Source organism: Mauremys mutica, chromosome 9 (genome assembly GCF_020497125.1).
Source record: "Mauremys mutica isolate MM-2020 ecotype Southern chromosome 9, ASM2049712v1, whole genome shotgun sequence".
Lineage (NCBI taxonomy): Eukaryota > Metazoa > Chordata > Testudines > Geoemydidae > Mauremys > Mauremys mutica.
Window position 1 is genome coordinate 49335162 of NC_059080.1, and position 18648 is coordinate 49353809.

Consider the following 18648-nt stretch of genomic DNA (forward strand, 5'->3'; position numbering starts at 1 on the left):
CCGAAAGGGCTAGCTAAGAGAGCCCCAAACTTCCCAGGCTTACATGCCTGAAACGTTTACACTGGTTAAAATTGCTGTGTGATAAGCAGCTGTTAGTTTTATTTTTTAACCTTCTACTGAGATGCCTTCAGGTCTCTCCCTGAATCCCACCTTTCTAGAAGTGACACCTGTAGCCAGCTGACACTTTGTGATACATGGTCTCCTCTGTGGCTGCTGCTAAACGTCTGTGGATTGGCAGGAGATGCCTTGTGGCACTGGCATCCTGTCCTTCCCAAACCAACTGCCCCACTTCTTCAATGACTTTCTGGGCACTAGAAATTCCAATGTTCTTTCACGCTTGCAGGATTTTAGGGGTGTTTGAGATTTTTCACATTGGTATTCCCTCTCCTTGGGAGCCAATGCATCCTGACAGAGAAGGGTCAATGCATGTTCTGGAATTGATTTTTACCATGCCTTCAATTCCCACCTCTGAAAAGACCCTTTTACTTGTGTTAAATGTGGTCCTTTTTTGGGATCTTCACAGGTCCCTAGCAATAAGACTTCTGACTCATAGCTTTAAGGAAATCCTACTAAGCAGTGACATGTGGAGAAGTATACTAGTATATAACCTATTTTTCCCCCTGTATCTCTTAGATTGGAGGTGGGAAAAAGGGAAGAGGCAGACGGATAATTACTTCAACATACTTAATGCCTTCATTGACAAAAAAGACAGCTACTACTCCATCCACCAGATAGGTATATCTCCATTTATTTATCTACAGCTGCCTCTTACCTATCTCATAGAACTGGAAGGGACCCTGAAAGGTCATCGAGTCCATTCCACTGCCTTCACTAGCAGGACCAAGTACTGATTTTTGCCCCAGATCCCGAAGTGGATTGAACTCACAATCCTGGGTTTATCAAGCCAATGCTCAAACCACTGAGCTATCCCTCCCCCCCTAGATAGAAGCGTCCTGCCCTGGGTTTCCCTGAATGTTACAGAACAGCAACAGATTCTTCAGGTTTATTTTAGTAGCATAGCAACTTCAGAAGTACCCTACTTGTGCGAGATTGATGTACAAATTATTTGCCAAGGGCTGTAGTAAAGTGTGTTCAGATCAGCTTCTATGTATTTGTGCTGCTGTGTATGAATGAAATCTATACAGCACTGCTTCCTATGTGGTGTTGCCTAAAACTAAGAAGAACAGGAGTACTTGTGGCACCTTAAAGACAACAAATTTATTTTAGCATGAGCTTTCGTGAGCTGCAGCTCACTTCTTCGGATGCATAGAATGGAACACACAGACAGGGGATATTTATATGCATTCTATGCATCCGAAGAAGTGAGCTGCAGCTCACTAAAGCTCATGCTAAAATAAATTTGTTAGTCTTTAAGGTGCCACAAGTACTCCTGTTCTTTTTGCGGATACAGACTAACATGGCTGCTACTCTGAAACCTAAAACTAAGGTTATTGATTTAAGAGTTGAAGGATTTGTGACATGAAAATCCTGTCAGCCTAATGCCAGTATCTTTATCTCCCTTGTACTTGCCCGTCTCAAGACGGGAGAGAGAATATGACAACAGTCATGCCCACAGCAGCTACATAGGAATCTTGCAAGCAAGAAGATTGCATCAGGTGGGGAAATGAGCAGGAGATGCTCATGAACTCTACAAAGATCCTGTCTGGGTGCAAGTGTTCTAAGGATGAAGGAAAAGCAAACCAAAAATGGCAACGGGCCTGTTTTTTGGGAGGAGCTAAGCACCTGCACTCCTAGTTAGACAGCAGGAACAGTGGCAGGAACAATCAGGCATCGTTTAAATAGAATTGCTTCTAAATAGTATTTCCTCTGAAGCATCTGCAGTTCTTAGCCTTTTTAGGAATTGCCTTTGTCTTGTTCCTGAGCCCTGAACCGATCTTGCTTCCAGCAGAGTATGGCTGAGACTCCTTTTTGGAGCCTATTAATATGGCTTCTTAATTGACTGGGAAGGCCATTGTTATAGTCACAATGAGGTGCTATGATTTCAGCACACCCCAGACAAGATGGCATGATCTGACTCCAAAGCATGTCTAAGGGCTTGTCTGCACTTGCAATGCTACAGCGGTAGTGTTGCAGTGTAGTCACTACCTATGCTGATAGGAGGGGCTCTCCTGTCAGTGTGAGGTAATCCACTTCCCCGAGAGGCATTAGCTAAGTTGATGGAAGAATTCTTCTGTTGACGTAGTGCTGTCAACACTGGGGATAGGTAGGTCAGTTTAACTGCATCACTCAGGAGTGTGGAATTTTCATACCCCTGATAGACGTTGCTGGGTTCACCTAACCTTTAGTGTAGCCCAGACCCAAGCTGTAGCTTTTCCTGTAAAATCCTTTTTGTAACTGATGGAGGCTGCTGACTAATTTGGTTGTGTCTACTTGGTGCAGCCCAGATGGGAGTTGGAGAGGGCAAATCGATAGGCCAGTGGTACGGACCAAACACAGTTGCACAAGTGCTCAAGTAAGTTCTGGGCTTTACCCTTTATTCCTTCTGTGCAATGCAATGGGGTAGTTTTTTACTTTTCAGTCAATCAAACAGCCCATCGCCCAAGTCTCTGGATGTAGTGTGCTGTATAAAAGCAATTGTGCTGAATAGTGTGGTGTCCCAACCAAATTGTCTCCCAACTCCCTGTGAAATCAATCCCAGTGGGGCAAAAACTTGAGAGAGATGGACATTACCCCTTGCTCCCAAGGTTGGTGGACCAAAAAGACAAGTGAACTCCAATTGAGGACAGTCCTCCAAGAATCTGTCTCTAGGCCCGGCAAGGTATTGGGCTTGCTGCTAGAATCGCTGCTTGTGTTTAACATCTCTGAATCTGTGTTCACATCTGAGGACTGCCTTTGCAGACCTTGACGGCAGTGGTATTCCCTAAGAGTCAAGGACAGAGGCAGTCTCGCCATTTGAGTGACTAATGCAGTGGCAGAATAAAGCGTAAACCTTTATTTAAAAAAAAGAAAAAAGTTATTTCCCACTGGGGCTTTGTGGTGGTGAGCCCAGGGAGAGAGTTGCATGGGAGTATGCTGTTATCTGCAGGAATTGGACATGATAATACTGCACTGTTGTTCAATCACCACTGTAGGTTAGAGGCATTTTCTCTCCCTACAGCATTTCCCTCACTGCTTTGACGGCATAAGCTATGAATTCTTGCAGTGAATTCTACTGAGAGGAGGTAGGACTGGCACAAACTGTGAAAGCCAGTATCTTTTCTAGTTCAGTATCTCGTTTTATGAAAACTATAGGGGAAATAGTGAAAGTTCTTCTGTTAAAACCATGCCTTTGCTTAGTGCCTTGTTAGTCCTCTATTTACTTCTCTCTCTTTCCTGTAGAAAACTTGCCACTTTTGATACATGGAGCTCATTGGCAGTGCACATAGCCATGGACAACACTGTAGTGATGGAAGAAATCAGTAAGTATAACAGATGGAGTCAAAGTTGTGTGGCCTGGTTGCAAGATGTATGGAAGGAACCAGAAGATCAATTGCAGTATAACATAACCAAACTTATAGCAAATGCCCTTTCCAAAACCGTGGCCAGGTGGGTTAGAACCAAAGGGTAGGCCTACACAGCAAAGAAAAACCCACGGCTAGCCTGTGCCAGCCAACTCGGGTGTGCAGGTCTTGGGGTGCTGGACTGTTTCATTGCTGTGTAGACTTCTAGGCTTGGGCTAGAGTCCGGGCTCTAGGACCCTGCAGGGTGGGAGGGTCCTGAAGCTCGGGCCAAGCCTGGAAGTCTACACAGCCTTATTGGAAAACCTGGGAGGTTGTGCCCGCCCACTTCTAAAGGCCCCTCCCCCAGCCTAGCAGGAGGGACCACTGGACCCAGGAACCAAATGAATACGGGGGACAACAAATGGAATGTGCTATGAGTAAATCACTTAAACCCAAAGCACTGTTAGGAAGTTTCAGTTTAAAGGAGGCTGGGACATAAGGAGCACATGAGATCAAAGATAAAGAATTTTAGAACTATAAATGGGATGAAAGCACAGAATGGTTGCAAGTAGCTAAATCCAGGTAGTGATTTGTAATGCAACAGAGCAAATAGCTGCAATAAGAGTGACAAGATTTTCAGACTGCTGGCAGGAAAGTCTTGGAAGGAAAACCAAATAATGCTTCCAAGGGTATGGAATAAATACAAAAAGTTTTACAGGATGGCCAGATCAGTCCACTAACCCAGTGATGGCAGGTGAAAAAATAAATGGATTCAGATAGGAGAATTACCTTAGAGAAGGGTCTGCAAATAGCCCAAACAAAAAGCTGTACTGCCCAGTCATTCATATACCTAGTATGACACAAACAAGTGCCTCCAAATGTTTCCATTCCATAGAATCCTAGAATATCACTGTTGGAAGGGACCTTAGGAGGTTATCTAGTCCAACCCCCTGCTCAAAGCAGGACCACCACCAACTAAATTATCCCAGCCAGGGCTTTGTCAAGTCTGACCTTAAAAACCTCTAAGGAAGGAGATTCCACCACCTCCCTAGGTAACCTATTCCAGGGCTTCACCACCCTCCTAGTGAAAAAGTTTTTCCTAATATCCAACCTAAACCTCCCCTACTGTAACTTGAGACCATTACTCCTTGTTCTATTATCTGGTACCACTGAGAACAGTCTAGATCCATCCTCTTTGGAACCCCATTTCAGGTAGTTGAAAGCAGCGATCAAATCCCCCCCCTCATTCTTCTCTTCTGCAGACTAAACAATCCCAGTTCCCTCAGCCTCTCCTCATAAGTCATGTGCTCCAGCCCCCTAATCATTTTTGTTGCCCTCTACTGAACTCTTTCCAATTTTTCCACATCCTTCTTGTAGTGTGGGGCCCAAAACTGGACACAGTACTCCAGATGAGGCCTCACCAATGTCGAATAGAGGGGAATGATCATGTCCCTCGATCTGCTCCTACTTACACAGTCCAAAATGCCGTTAGCCTTTTTGGCAACAAAGGCACACTGTTGACTCATATCCAGCTTCTCATCCACTGTAACCCTTAGGTTCTTTTCTGCAGAACTGCTGCCTAGCCACTCGGTCCCTATTCTGTAAACAGCGTATGAGATTCTTCCATCCTAAGTGCAGGACTCTGCACTTGTCCTTGTTGAACTCCACCAGATTTCTTTTGGCCTAATCCTCTAATATGTTTAGGTGTCCCTCCGTATCCTATCCCTACTACTCCTCCCAGTTTAGTGTCATCTGCAGACTTGCTGAGAGTGCAGTCCATGCCATCCTCCAGATCATTAATGAAGATATTGAACAAAACCGGCCCCAGGACAAAACCCTTGGGGCACTCCGCTTGATACTGGCTGCCAACTAGACATTTATGCATTGTGAATGCTGTGTGTCCTTTTATAGCACCTTCTCTTGGTCAAGTTGGGATATAGGTCTGGCAAACAAGTGCCCTGCTTGAACTGCAGATGCCTGCAAGTACTTACACATGTTGTGCCATACATGGCTGCAGCTTCTTGTTTGGGCCATCTTTTCTGTTTGCTTTATATTTGTTAATCTGCATCACTGTACTATAAAATAACACCACAGTTTTCTAAGGAGCGGTAGACTTAGCAAGTGAGGCAATAAGGCCTAGAGAAGTGTAATTGGGGGTAGGGGTCAGAAACTCCCATGTAATGGGAAAATCTGTTTGTCACTGAGTTGCTGGGTGGCCTTCAGCAACCTGGCTAAACTTTCTGCCTCAGTTTCGCCATCTGTAAAATGGGGGTACTCAGTGCTCACCTCACAGGTGTGCTGTGAGGATTAGTATTTGTGCAGTACTCTAAATAGACAGCTGTTTGTGCGAAGTGTCACTGTTAAAACACAAAGCCACCTTGAAATGTAAAGTGCCTCCCAATTATGTTTTCCCTCCTCCACTCCCCTTAGGGCTCTTAAAGTAGCTTCTGAATGATCCCTGACTTCACAGCATGCATTGTGTTGATAGTATCCCTCACATTACCCTCCTAGGCAGACTCCACTTGTCAATATCCTCACTGGTATGGTGCAAGCTGGGAGGTCTCATGGAGTGGAAAATTTGGGATTGCTTGGAAGCTATTTTGTGGAACCAGACAACCGAAAAAAGGTATTAGAACTGAAAGCTTTCTTGAACTACCCCTAATCGTAGTCAACTCTTCTGCTTGTAAAGACACTGTCATGGTTTGTCAGAGCTGATGCAGATGTGTTTTGTTTTAAGGGATCTTAGTTAACTGAGGTTCCAGAATTTTTGAACACTCCAACTTTTGATACCCCTGGAATTATCTCTTGGACTCCTTTCATCTGGCCTGCCTGACCTTGGCAAGAATACTTGCCAGAAATCTTGTGTTGTCTGTCTTTGAAGACTAAGCACCCTGAAGGGTCCCTGTAAGACTCTTAGTGTGGCTATTTAGTGCTCCGTTTGTATCTTATTACAGATGAAGAAGACCTGTGTTCAGCCCATGTCCTGACCAAATTACAACTCAAGCACTTACATTCTTTTACCTAAATTCTCCCTGTGATTTCAATTGCATAGTTGTTTTGCCTCTCCTCACAAGTGTACTGTTTAATCTTGCTGGCACAGGGCAGTTGCTGGTTCTTGCATTGCTGCTGTAAAGATGGCTTCTTTTTAATGGTGCCCCAAGTGATCCCTGTGGGTATGTCTACATAGCAATAAAACACCTGCTTGGGCTCAGACTGTGGGACTCTAAAATTGCAATGTAGATGTTTGGGCTCGGACTGGAGTTGCGGCTTTGGAACCCTCCCCCCTCATGGGGTCCCAGAGCCCTGGCTCCACCCTGAGTCTGAATATCTGCACTGCAGTTGTATAGCCCTGCACCCCGAACCCCGCAAGCCCAAGTCAGCTGACACAGGCCAGTCACAAGTGTTTTATTGATGTGTAGACATACCATGAGTGTTCTAAGTGTTTTGGTGTAAAAGGCTTGATGTACAGTATTTCTAAAATAAATTTACATCAATGTGAACTTTAGCAGAGGGTTCTGGAGAGAATATATAACTCAAGCAAAGTGCTTGCTCTTTAAACCAGCTGCTTATTTAAGTGTCATGTAGCTCTGAGAAATTAGATGGCAGTTTCTGTTGAGCACTGAGGGGGGGGGGGGGAAGGAGAGGGGAAGAGTTAGGGGAGAAGTATTCAAGCTGTTTGATGCTTTTCCTGAAACCATTTCTGCTTGTGTGTGTGTGCTCCTTTTCTGTAGGAAGGTTATGCAAGTCCAATTTCTTGTGTGCTGGGGCTGCAGCGTTCCCTGCTGCAGAGTCAGACCTGCTCTATAATGGGTTCCCGGATGGAGCAGAGGTTACAGATAGGTTGTCGCAATGGAAACCATTGGTGCTGCTGATCCCTCTTCGCCTTGGGCTCACGGATATCAATGAAGCTTATATTGAAACACTAAAGGTAGGGGAATTAGTGCTGTTTGGCATGGCCATGGGCGAGCTGACTTTCCGGTGTTTTACTGCTGAGAGCCAAGGAATAAGTCTTGGTTAGGTCAGATGTAAAACTGGTTCTGGGGCAAAATGTTCGTAAGTGTCCAAGTTCCAGTTGCAAGAGAGACATTGGTGTTTAGGTGCCTAAGTCTCCTTGACAGTCAATGGGACTTAAAAGCTAAAGTGGTTAAGTCACTCTTGAAAATGAGATTGAGGTGCTTCTGAGAATTTTACCCATGGTCTAATGTCAGTCCCTACTTGTGTCTGTACCCAATCCAAGCCACCAGAGCATTCAGGATGACTGCCAGTCTCTGCTTGGCAGCAGCCTGAGCTTTAAGTACTGTGTGCTGCAAGTCCACATCTGGCTATGGTGTCAGAGCTGTGTGTGCTGTGAGCAGAACTCTGGGGTTCCAGACCAGCCCTTGGAGCAGCCGAGGCTGGCAGAGATCAGGTTCTGAGGGGCACACATTGACTTTGTGAAGAAGGTTGCACAGTATCTTGCTCTAACAGTGGTGTCTGTCCCTCAGCTGTGTGAGTATGGGCACTCTGAATTCAGGCTGGATACTTGGCCTGAATTCACTGAATTGTGCTTGGATTCAGCAACGTGGATGCTAAATTCTCTCATCCATTTCCCAAGAACATTCGGAACAATGTAATTCCCTTGGGAGTGCTATTGCAGATCCATTGACAAAAGATTTAGGGTAAATCCTGACACTACTAAAGTCAATGGGAGTTTAGTTATTGACTGCGTGGAGCGAGGGTTTTGCTCAGTTGCTTGTGGAATTTATGACCATAGTGCAGACTGCATCATGCAATGTCTGGAGTCTCATCTCTTCTTCCTCCTCCTGCCCCTTTTTCTTGGTCTACTTCTCCCCAGGGCTCTAAGGCTTCTCTGAGCCTCTTTCCCTTGAAGGCTCCATGTTGCAGCATCCTTCCCTCCTGGCAGAGACCTTCTACCATAAACCGTTGCTTCTGCTGCTGGGCTTGCTTATGGTCCAGAAGCCCAGCATGTGCCACTATCACAGTGATTGTCTTTGAGTTTGATTTCTGATCACTTGCTCTAGTTGCTGCTGCCGGCCATCTGCCCATGTTCTGTCTTGCTTTCCAGCACTGCTTCATGATGCCTCAGTCCCTGGGAGTGATTGGAGGGAAACCCAACAGTGCTCATTACTTCATTGGCTATGTAGGTGAGTGACTAACCAGCCCTAGCTTTGTGCCATGTTAGGAAGGTGTCCAGTATGTCTTGAGATGTCTGCCCACAGATAGGGGAGTGACTGCGGAGCAGTGCAGCCCTCCCCCAACTCACCCTCACCTTCCCCAGAGTGTTGTTCCCTGTTTACTTGAGAATAGCTTGAGGGTGCTATGAGATGAGCCTTGTGAGCGAGGACCCAGGGTGACTGCAGCCATGGGTATAGACTCTCTTACACAAACCCTAAAGTGCTATTCCTTATGGAACATTCCTCACATAGAATTAAATTGCAGCAGATGGGTCTGTCTGACCTTGTCCTAGATCCAGAGCTGCCTTCCCTTCATGGGGTTGTATAACTTGTTTACCCTCCCCTCCCTCTTTTCCTTTGTGAGCACCTGTATATTTTCCTCTTCCTTCTGTTTTCCAAATCATGAACCAATTATGAAGGGACAAAGGATGCGTTAGTGACCTTTATCCACTCACTCACTCACAAGGTGCTCATCTGGTGTGACATACCCTGTTAATTTCTCCTGTTTGTCCAGGTGAGGAGCTAATTTACTTGGACCCCCACACTACCCAGCCTGCAATGGAACCCAGTGACAATGGCTGTATCCCTGATGAGAGCTTCCACTGCCAGCACCCCCCCTGCCGAATGAGCATTGCTGAACTTGACCCATCCATCGCAGTGGTGTGTACCTGTTACTTGTTTCTGTGCCAGCTGTTGAGAGATTGACCCTGTCTTTGCAGTCGTGCCACTGTAGCAGTTGGAACAGTCTTTTTTCAGCCTTCCCTTCTTTTCTGGCTGTTTCCTCTCCCTACAAGTCTGCTGATGCAGATGCTATTTACTTGCCAGTCCTATTGGCAAACTCTTCCATACCCTGACTTAAGTTAAAACTTTGGTCAAAAATAACTCTTCTGTGTGAAACAATTCAGTAGAGGGGAAAACCCCCTTACACTGCTGCATCTACACAGTGACTAATTGCTAAGGGTCTGTAATGCAGTGTGGCAAGTGCTGCAGGCAACTCTGAAATAAAGTGAATGCATCGACCTATGGAGATTATAACAGCCCCAGGGTATAGTGAAGGGTACCTAGAGAGAAGTTGCCTCTTCTGTACCCCTGACTTTATCTTCATGCAGTTGTACATTCAATTGCCTTTCTGACAGCAGCCTAATAACACTGAGGTTCTGCCATCTCTGAATTGGAGTCTGGATTTGCACCCTGCCTTGTGGTGAAGTAGCTGACCCAAGCGTAGGCGCTGGCTTCGTGGGTGCTCCAGGGCTGGCTCGCCCACTGGGGGAAAAAATGGTGGGTGCTGAGCACCCACCGGCATCTCCTTCCCCTCCCTCCAGTGCCTCCTGCCTGCCAGCAGCCCCACCAATCAGCACTTTCCTCTCCTTCCCAGCGCTTCCTGCTGCTGTGGATCAGCTGTTCTGTGGCATGCAGGAAGCACTGGTGGGAGGGACAGGAGCAATGGCGGGGCATGCTTGGGGGAGGGAAGAGGTGGGGTGGAGCATGGATGGGAAGAGGTGGTGTGAGAGTGGGGGCTTGTGGGAAGGGGCAGGAAGAGGTGGGGTGAGGGTGGAGGCTTGGGGGAAGGGGTGGAGTGGGGCAGGGCCTGGGGCAGAGCCATTAGAAAGTCAGCACCTCTGGACCCAAGTACAATTGTAACACTGAGTTTTCAGGTAAATGTGAAATGTCTGAACTGTGTGTCCAATTGAGCTGGCTGTGTCCCCATGTCACTTCCATCATAGATGATTAGGGTTGGAAGGGACCTCAGGAGGTCATCTAGTCCAACCCCCTGTTCAAAGCAGGACCAACACCAACTAAATCATCCCAGCCAGGACTTTGTCAAGCTGGCCTTAAAAGCCTCTAAGGATGGAGATTCCACCACCTCCCTAGGTAACCCATTCCAGTGCTTCACCACCTTCCTAGTGAAATAGTTTTTCCTAATATCCAACCTAGACCTCTCCCACTGCAGCTTGAGACCATTACTCCTTGTTCTGTCATCTCCCACCACTGAGAACAGCCGAGCTCCATCCTCTTTGGAACCCCCTTTCAGGTAGTTGAAAGCAGCTATCAAATCCCCCCTCACTCTTCTCTTCTGCAGACTAAATAAGCCCAGTTCCTCAGCCTCTCCTTGTATGTCATGTGCCCCAGCTGAGACGATAGTCAGTGTTTTCAGCATTGGAAGAGACTGACCTGAGTAAGTCCATGAGAAGTAGCCAGTTTTGCTACATCTGAATTACAGTTTAAAGCCAGGTGTCTAGAACTACAAAAACATTCTCAAACTTTTGGCTCTGTCACTACATGAAAAGCAGAAACATTTTTATTGGCATAGCCAATGTTCAGAATGTATATTTCATATAATTGCTTGGCATTACTCTGTGAGGCTTTGATAGACAGTATCCACCCTTTTTGTTTTTATTCTAAGATAAAGATTGTACACAATTTCTTTTCAGGGCTTTTTCTGCAACACAGAGGAAGACTTTCATAACTGGTGCCAGCAAATCAAAAAGGTTTGTGTTCAGCCATGTCACTGGTAAAGGGCATGGTCTACATTATTTTCCAACTTCTGCAAATGCATCCAGCACACTCTGCAGGGTGAATCATAGAATATCAGGGTTGGAAGGGACCTCAGAAGGTCATCTAGTCCAACCCCCTGCTCAAAGCAGGACCAATCCCCAGACAGATTTTTGCCCCAGATCTGTAAATGGCCCCCTCAAGGATTGAGCTCTCAACCCTGGGTTTAGCAGGCCAAGGCTCAAACCACTGAGCTATCCCTCCTCCACTACCACTTTTTAAAGAGTACACAGCTAGTTGTTAATTAAAACCAAAAAGAACTCAGCCCCCCACATTTAACTTGCAAATAGAAATGCAAATGCCTGAGAAGTGATCTTTTATGCCTTGCCTTGAAGGCCAGCAGATTGACCGGTGTGGGGGGACTAGCTCAATTATGATCTCTAAGCACCTTACAACCATTAATGTGTGAAGCTCTTCAAGGCTGAAAATAGGAGTTATCACTTTCTAAAAGTGATAATTTTTTGTAAAAACTAGACAGGTCTGTGAGTGAGATTCGTGTCTTGTCTGGTGTGTCACAGGAAGTCTGCCAGAGACTGGGAAAGATCCCTGGTCTCCTCAGTCCCTGCAGCAGCAGTTTAACAAAGTAGCAATGAGAAAAGGAATTGAAGTGCACCACAACCTTCTGAAATTGCATAAGGAATTTGGGTGAGCAAAATAGAATTACCCAGCTTGGAACTGTCGAGGACAATGAGGCTAACACTTCTGCTAAAACAGGGCACTGTGGGATCTCTGTGGAACACAAGGAACACTCTCGGTTTATTCCTTGGAAATATGTGGGAAGGGGGGTGGATGGGAGTCTCAGGTCCATATAGTAACCATGTCCTATCCTTGCCTAATTTGAAGTTTGGTGGCTTTAACAGTCCCAGGTGGTAGAGATACAGTTAGGCTGTAGTTTGGGGGCTTAGAAGCTGAACCCTCAGAACTAATAACTCATTTAGCTTGAACAAATATAACAGCTCCCTGATGATGTCTTGAGTATTTCCCAAGGCTAGCCCTGCTGTTTGCCTCAGATGCTGTGAGGCTCTAGTTACCCTTCTTGGTGCTTGTGTGTATTTGGTGTTCCTAGGATAGGTCTGCTCTCAATCTCTACACATGAACGCCCTTTAAAATAAGTATTCTGCTGTACTGCTCTGCCAGGACCTTTCCTTACCAACTGGGAGGAGGGCCAAAGGCATTATGGATCCTCTTTGCCATCCCTTGCTGTCTAGTGATAGAAACCAGCTAGCTGACTGCTCCCTTCCAGAAAAGGCAGGGGTTTAAAGGTAGAGAAGAGGAACATATTAGTCAGTTTTTCTGTCAGATTCTTCACCTTTCTTCCAGCTCCTGAGTGAAGAGGCTCACTATTACCTTTGACTGGGGGCATATTTGTGCTAACAGGCTGGCTTCTGTGTTCGCTCCACAGCTGTCCCTGCTAAGAGGAGCTCTGCCAATGTTTGAACTGGTAGAACATCAGCCTTCACACTTTTCCAGCCCTGATGTTCTGAATCTCACACCAGGTAAGGCCCAGCCATCTGGAATATCTGTGGACAAACATCTCTGTAGTTACCAGGAACTGGATGTGTCCTGTCATTTATACCATGCACTCTTATCTATTTCTCTTTGCTGTGACACTCAGTTCTATCACTGCCTTTCTCACAGTCTCCCTTATCTCACACTCTGTCCATTCCTCTAAGGCCTGGTCTACACTAAGAAGGGGGTTCGAATTAGGGTACGCAAATTCAGCTACGTGAATAGCGTAGCTGAATTCGAAGTACCCTAATTCGAACAACTCACCCGTCCACACGTGGCGGGGTCGAACTCCGCGGCTCCCCCGTCGACTCCGCCAACTCCTTCTGACGAGGTGGAGTACCGGAGTCGACCGCGGCGCTTCCGGAGTTCGAACTATCGCGTCTAGATCAGACGCGATAGTTCGAACTCCAAAAAGTCGAACTCTCTGCGTCGAACCGGCAGGTAAGTGTAGACGTACCCTAAGAAAGCTTTTTCTTTCCCTTTTTCTTAATCCTTCTCGGTTCAAATTTTCCCTATTTCCCATCTCTTGTTCCTCCCTAAAATGTTGGAATGGGCTGCTCACCTTCAGTTCTCTCTCCCCTTACTAATCCATTATTTTTTTTCTGCTCAGCTTATTGCTATGGCCCTCATTAGAATTACTGATGTTTGTGATTCAGTTTCACTTTGGTCTTACTGCAGTTGTTGTCGTCCTTGAGATATTGGCTGCTTTTTCCCTTATTGCCTCAGTTGAAAGTACTTCCCCTTGAGTGTTTTCTGTATAGATACATCCATGCTCTTGGTGCACATGGGCCCTCAATCTAGTTGGAACACTGGAAAGCAGGAACCATTGGGCTTTTGCATGTGCTCCCTCATCCAACCAAATGAGCCCCAACCCGGATTCTTAGCTGACTAGTCTCCTCTGTTCCTGCTGTGCAGTCAGCATTTCACTAGCTGTTGGTTACTCTGGTAAAACCTAAAATAAACATTCTTGTTGCTTTAGCTAGTGTTGGTCTCTGCTAGGTCCACTCTGTTCCACTTCTTTCCCCTCTCTGAGTTTTCCTCCATGGTCAGCTCCAAATTTGGAGGGTTCAGTTGGCATGCCTGCTGTAATGGTAAAACTATCATAGACCAACACACACACTGCCTTCATTGCTGCTGGGCTGGGCATTCACCAATGCCTGCTCCATCAGCGTGGCCTGCACTCTTCAAATCAGTAGGAAACATGACTCTGCATCAGTGTCAGCTCCCTGCTAGAGCTGGCCTCAGCTGAGTCAGTAACATCTGGGTTGTGGTGTTGCCCTTTCCTAGTGTTCTGGATCAAAGGCATTAATAAAAGGAAATGTTCCTTCAACTCGTGTTGGGGTGTGTGACATCTCCCAGTACTAGCAACAGAGGATTGAGTATGGTCCATATAAAGCCTTAAGACATCACTGGTCCACTCTTTCCAAAGATATAGTTGAACCAAGCCTCTCTTTAATCAGAATTCTCTCTCTATATAGCGTACAGCATATATATTTATGGGTCTATAGAGTCTGAGCATTTGACACTTCTACATACAGCCACCAGACATTAGAACACAAGGTTGTGCCACATTAAGCTGTGACACAAACTATCCAGTGCTGAGGAACATACCAATTAGGGTTAGCTGATATATTCTGTGCCACACATAGTGTAAGTATAATGTGGATTGTCCATTGTTACTTGCTATTAAAGTATGCTCTGTCCTCTTCTCTCCCTCCCACCAAATCCCTCAGCCAATCATAGCCCCCTCTTCTTCTCATACAGCTTGGGCTGGTGCGTGGCTTTGGTGTAAATCTGTTTTAAGCAATAGGCACATTAAACAGAGGTGGTTTTGTCTCTTGTCTTTCAGACTCTTCTGACGCAGACAGGTTAGAAAGATTCTTTGACTCGGAGGACGAAGACTTTGAAATCTTATCTCTTTGAAAATAGATAGGAAACTGACTGCACGTCTATGTTGTGTGTGGGGCGTGGGGGGTGGGGGGGGGAGAAATTCCTTCGAGCACCTGGGCCCTTACTGGTGCTTGCTGACCTCCCTGCCTCCTATCCATCCCAGCATTCTGTGCAGTCTCAAGCACAGAGTGCACTGTCTGCATTGGGATCAAGAAACAAGTCATCATTAAGGCTTCAGTGGCCAGAGTCAGGATTTCTCACCACAAAACATGTGCAAGAAGTGGATGCAGTGGTGCCTAGGAGTTCAAAGTTTTGTTTGTTGCAGCAGCAGCAGCTCAGTTGCCCCTACAATAGTAACAGCAGGAATCCAACATGGAGCTAATCCCTTATGAGTACTTCCCAGTGATATTTAATCAGAGCTATCCCTCTTTTGGGGGGGCAAAACCTATACTGTTGCTAGTTCCTTGCACAGCTTTCCTGCTTATGGCTGACTTGGGCAAACTTAGATTTAAGGAAAGCAATGTAAATTAATACCAGGCCTGTCCCATATGGAGTCTCTAGCACAGTAGTATGTGAGCTAGTCACCTAGATGGTCACGTTCTCCATAGTAATAGGCCATGCGCTGCTGCTCCTGCTTAATAACAGTTGCAGTGCTTTCTCACACACAGTGCTGCCTGTCTTCACCCAGAAGCTGCCTGCTCTTATAAAGGGCAACCTTCTCTCAGAGGTGAAGCACTTCCTCTCTGGACATTACCCTGAGGTTTTCCACAAGGTCTGAAGATGACAACCAAAAGGGGAGGAGAAACCCAGTTTAAATAAAAGGAGGAAGGAAGAAAATATGTACGTGAGGGCCATAGTCTCACTGGATGAGTCACTGAAACACCAAGGCGCGCAAGATGGATTGACAAATACAGCAGTGAGGTGTCTTCATTAAAGTGTCTGTTAAGAGAGCTAGACAGAGTCCTGTGAGAGGGTGAGATGTTTTTAAATCTTAAGAGCCTGATATTTCTTTTAGTTAAAATGGTGGGGGGAGGGGAGGAGGTGCTGAGGCAGAACAGGAAGACTGAGAATCTACCATTTCCTTTCTCATACCTAAACCCTTTTTTGACTCCATAGGCTGCCTGGTGTTGGTATGTAAGGTTTCACCTTTGTGAATTAATCTTTAACCCAACAGTTTTTGGTGATACAAAGCACCTTGTGTAGCACCACTCCTCCTGGGTTGATGAAATAGTTCAAGCTACTGCTCCTATTGGACTCTGTGCTTTCAAAATGATGTACAAGGGGGGCTTGAAATTTAACAGGACATAGAATATATTTGTTCGCTGATAGGTACCATTTCACTTGCTATTCTGCAGCTTCCCTCTATGATCCTTCTAGCACAGTGTGGCAAATGCATACTGTAGAAGCTAGGCCAGAGAAATCTATTTTAAGTGATCTGAAGATGTCAGGAAAAAAAAATGGTTGCCTAGAAAAGTTGATAGTTAAACATCAAACACAATTGTACTGGAAACCTTGGAGTTACTTTAACTTTACATTAACTTGCCTGTGGCCCATAATATCTATATTTAGTAAAAATGAGAGCTGGATCAAAAACAGATGCATAGGAGAACTGTGTCCTGGTGTGAGCCACCATAGAAGCTACTAAAATCTTCTCCTTTCTCCAGGGCTTCTGCAGATGGCAAATCCATGTTTGCAATGCATTTTCCTGCATTTTGGAACAGCACTTGTCAGTTGATGCTTTTGTGCCCAGAAAGTACATAAACTGGCCATAAATGCTCTCCTCCATGACAAGGCTGACTGGCATATTATCTACCCATAATCTCCCAGAGAGCCAGAGGTTTTACCTCTTGAGCCATGATGCTTCTGTCACCAAATTACTTGCTGCTTTCTCTCTGCTGCTGTTCCTCCTCATCTCTTGCATTAATTTTAAGGGGGGAGGGGAGATAGTGGACGAAGTGGGGCTGTGCTCCATTCATCAACTGCTTTCAATTTGTATCTGAATAAACAAACTTAAAATCTTTGTTTTTTTTAGTACTTCTTTCTGAAGATCAACCCATGCTGTTAGGGATGGGAGGTGTGTCCTTACTCCTTGTCCAGAGATGCTTATGCCATAGTATGGAAAACCATCTTGAAGCTGTTTTAGGGTATCTAGTTTTAACCAGGCTTTGGGTGGCAAAGATGGATTGGGCTAACCTGTTAAGAGAGTTGAGGTGGTACAAAGGGTGTCTGATAGTCCACAGTAGTTGCTTGGAACTGTAGCTAGGCTTAACTAAGCTAAGCTGCTATGCCTCAATGTAGTTGGCCTGAATCCTTCTGTCAGGCTCAAGATAACTGAACCATTTCCTGTATGCTTGCTTGGAAAGGTTATTTTTGGTCTGGTTTTTTTTAAAGGGGTGGGGTGGAAGAGACAGGAGAACACTAGTGTACTCTTTTCAACCTCAGGAGTCACCTTCCCTTACTGCAGTGCTAATGCCAGTTTCTTTGCCTCCCAAAGTTATTGCAAGCGCCTGTATGAATATAGTGCCTAGTCCTGGACTGCTAGAGCTTCTTAAACAGAGACAACTTGGTGAAAAATTCACCATCCTCCAGTAAAATTTAAAGGCAGATAATTAACATGGGAAAGATAAAAGCATCCAGTATAAGGACAAAATAATGACCAATTTATGTGCTTTTAAACTGCTCCAATACATGCATTGCTTTCCTAAACGCCTGGCACTATGCTTATTTGCAGTACCAAGAGCAAAGCTAGACTACTATCAGCTACAGTCAGGATCCCATGTGTGCTAGCTATAGAACTGTGTTCTAGAATGTTTTCATTTATAAAAATTAGGTTGCTAGCCCTCATGCCTACAAAGATAACTTTAAAAATATGAAGTGTCAAAACTAGTCAGATGTGAAGTTCTCATTTATCTCTCTGGGTATTTAACTTTGAAGCCTAAGGAGGACAATATCAGCACTTGACTATTTTACTGCTAATGATGATAGAGCTGCTCTTCCCATTAAAAGGGATCCCTGTCAGCATCTGAATCCTTTAATCTGTTGTGACAAAATCTGGCGATGACAGTGAGGGATATGAAATCATTTTTTTTCCAGCTAGGTTTGTGTAGAGTCACACTGAGGAAGTACTGCTCCTATTTTGCAGACAGGAAACGAAGGTAGAGAACAATAAAATAACATGCCTGAGGTCATATTGTTTGCAGAAGGGTTGGAACCCTAGGTCTCTGCTTCCCAGTCCTGTACCTCAGCCACATAGGCCCTCCTTTCTCAACAAACTTTATGGTAAAAATAAGTCTACTGCAGCAGTTAGTTACTCTCAATAATGACACATAACCATCAATTAAACAGACTTTAATTTAGCTATCAAAAGGAGAAGTCTGCAATAGCCTGATACTTAAAGAAACCGTTCCAGTAAAACAGTTTACCCAATTTCTTTCCATCATATTGGATCTTGTCAGTATAGCCTCATCTAAACTTTAGAACTCCATAGCTGAATTTCTGCATCTGCTGGGCCAAGGAGTTCAACCCTAATTTCCAGCTAGCAGAAGGGAAATCTATAGTGCTAGACATAACTAAGAGCTGCAGCGGTGACCTCTTGTCAAATGAGGTGAGCTGTTTCCAAGGTATGTTAAACTAGTGTTCAACCTATCAAAAAGCCAACAGTTGTCTAATAGAAATGCAGCATAAAATATAAACTGCTGATTTTGACAGATTTTTTTTGAAAGTGACCCATAGATACAGAAACTAAAACCCTGCCAACATTTTAATTTTACATCCAATCAAGCCTCCTGTTTGATGTAGGAACACAGACAATGCTATTCTAGAAATATCACCATGAAATCTGGTTTCAGCCAGGAAGGAGCTGAGAGTCAGGTAAGACCACAGTCCCTAGCAGGTGTGACATGGTGGGGTATGCTGGGATATTACCCACAAAACAAGGTCCAGCAACTGGATATCAGGATCCATAAAACAAGAAAGCCTAACTTTAAGCTGCTGACACATTATCCTGGCTATGTGGGGAACTCAACTCAATTTAAAGATAATTACAGGTTCAGTGTGCAGATCAGTCCCATATTATATATACA

General features: G+C 45.2%; 1 protein-coding gene across 3 annotated transcripts in view; it reads left to right on the forward strand.

Moving 5' to 3' along the window:
- ATG4B (autophagy related 4B cysteine peptidase) overlaps positions 1-16588 on the forward strand; it is a 45042-nt gene extending 28454 nt beyond the window's left edge. For 2 of the 3 annotated variants that reach the window (XM_045030354.1, XM_045030356.1), the window contains 10 exons: positions 634-735; positions 2401-2473; positions 3340-3419; positions 7172-7368; positions 8506-8584; positions 9129-9274; positions 11047-11103; positions 12570-12663; positions 14526-14544; positions 15235-16588. In XM_045030354.1, the coding sequence (XP_044886289.1) occupies positions 634-735; positions 2401-2473; positions 3340-3419; positions 7172-7368; positions 8506-8584; positions 9129-9274; positions 11047-11103; positions 12570-12663; positions 14526-14544; positions 15235-15325 (938 nt within the window). In that variant the 3' untranslated portion in view covers positions 15326-16588. Of the gene's footprint in view, positions 1-633; positions 736-2400; positions 2474-3339; positions 3420-7171; positions 7369-8505; positions 8585-9128; positions 9275-11046; positions 11104-12569; positions 12664-14525 lie in introns of all 3 variants that reach the window. The other variant, XM_045030355.1, reaches the window with a different exon arrangement.
- Positions 16589-18648: the final 2060 nt, after the last annotated feature.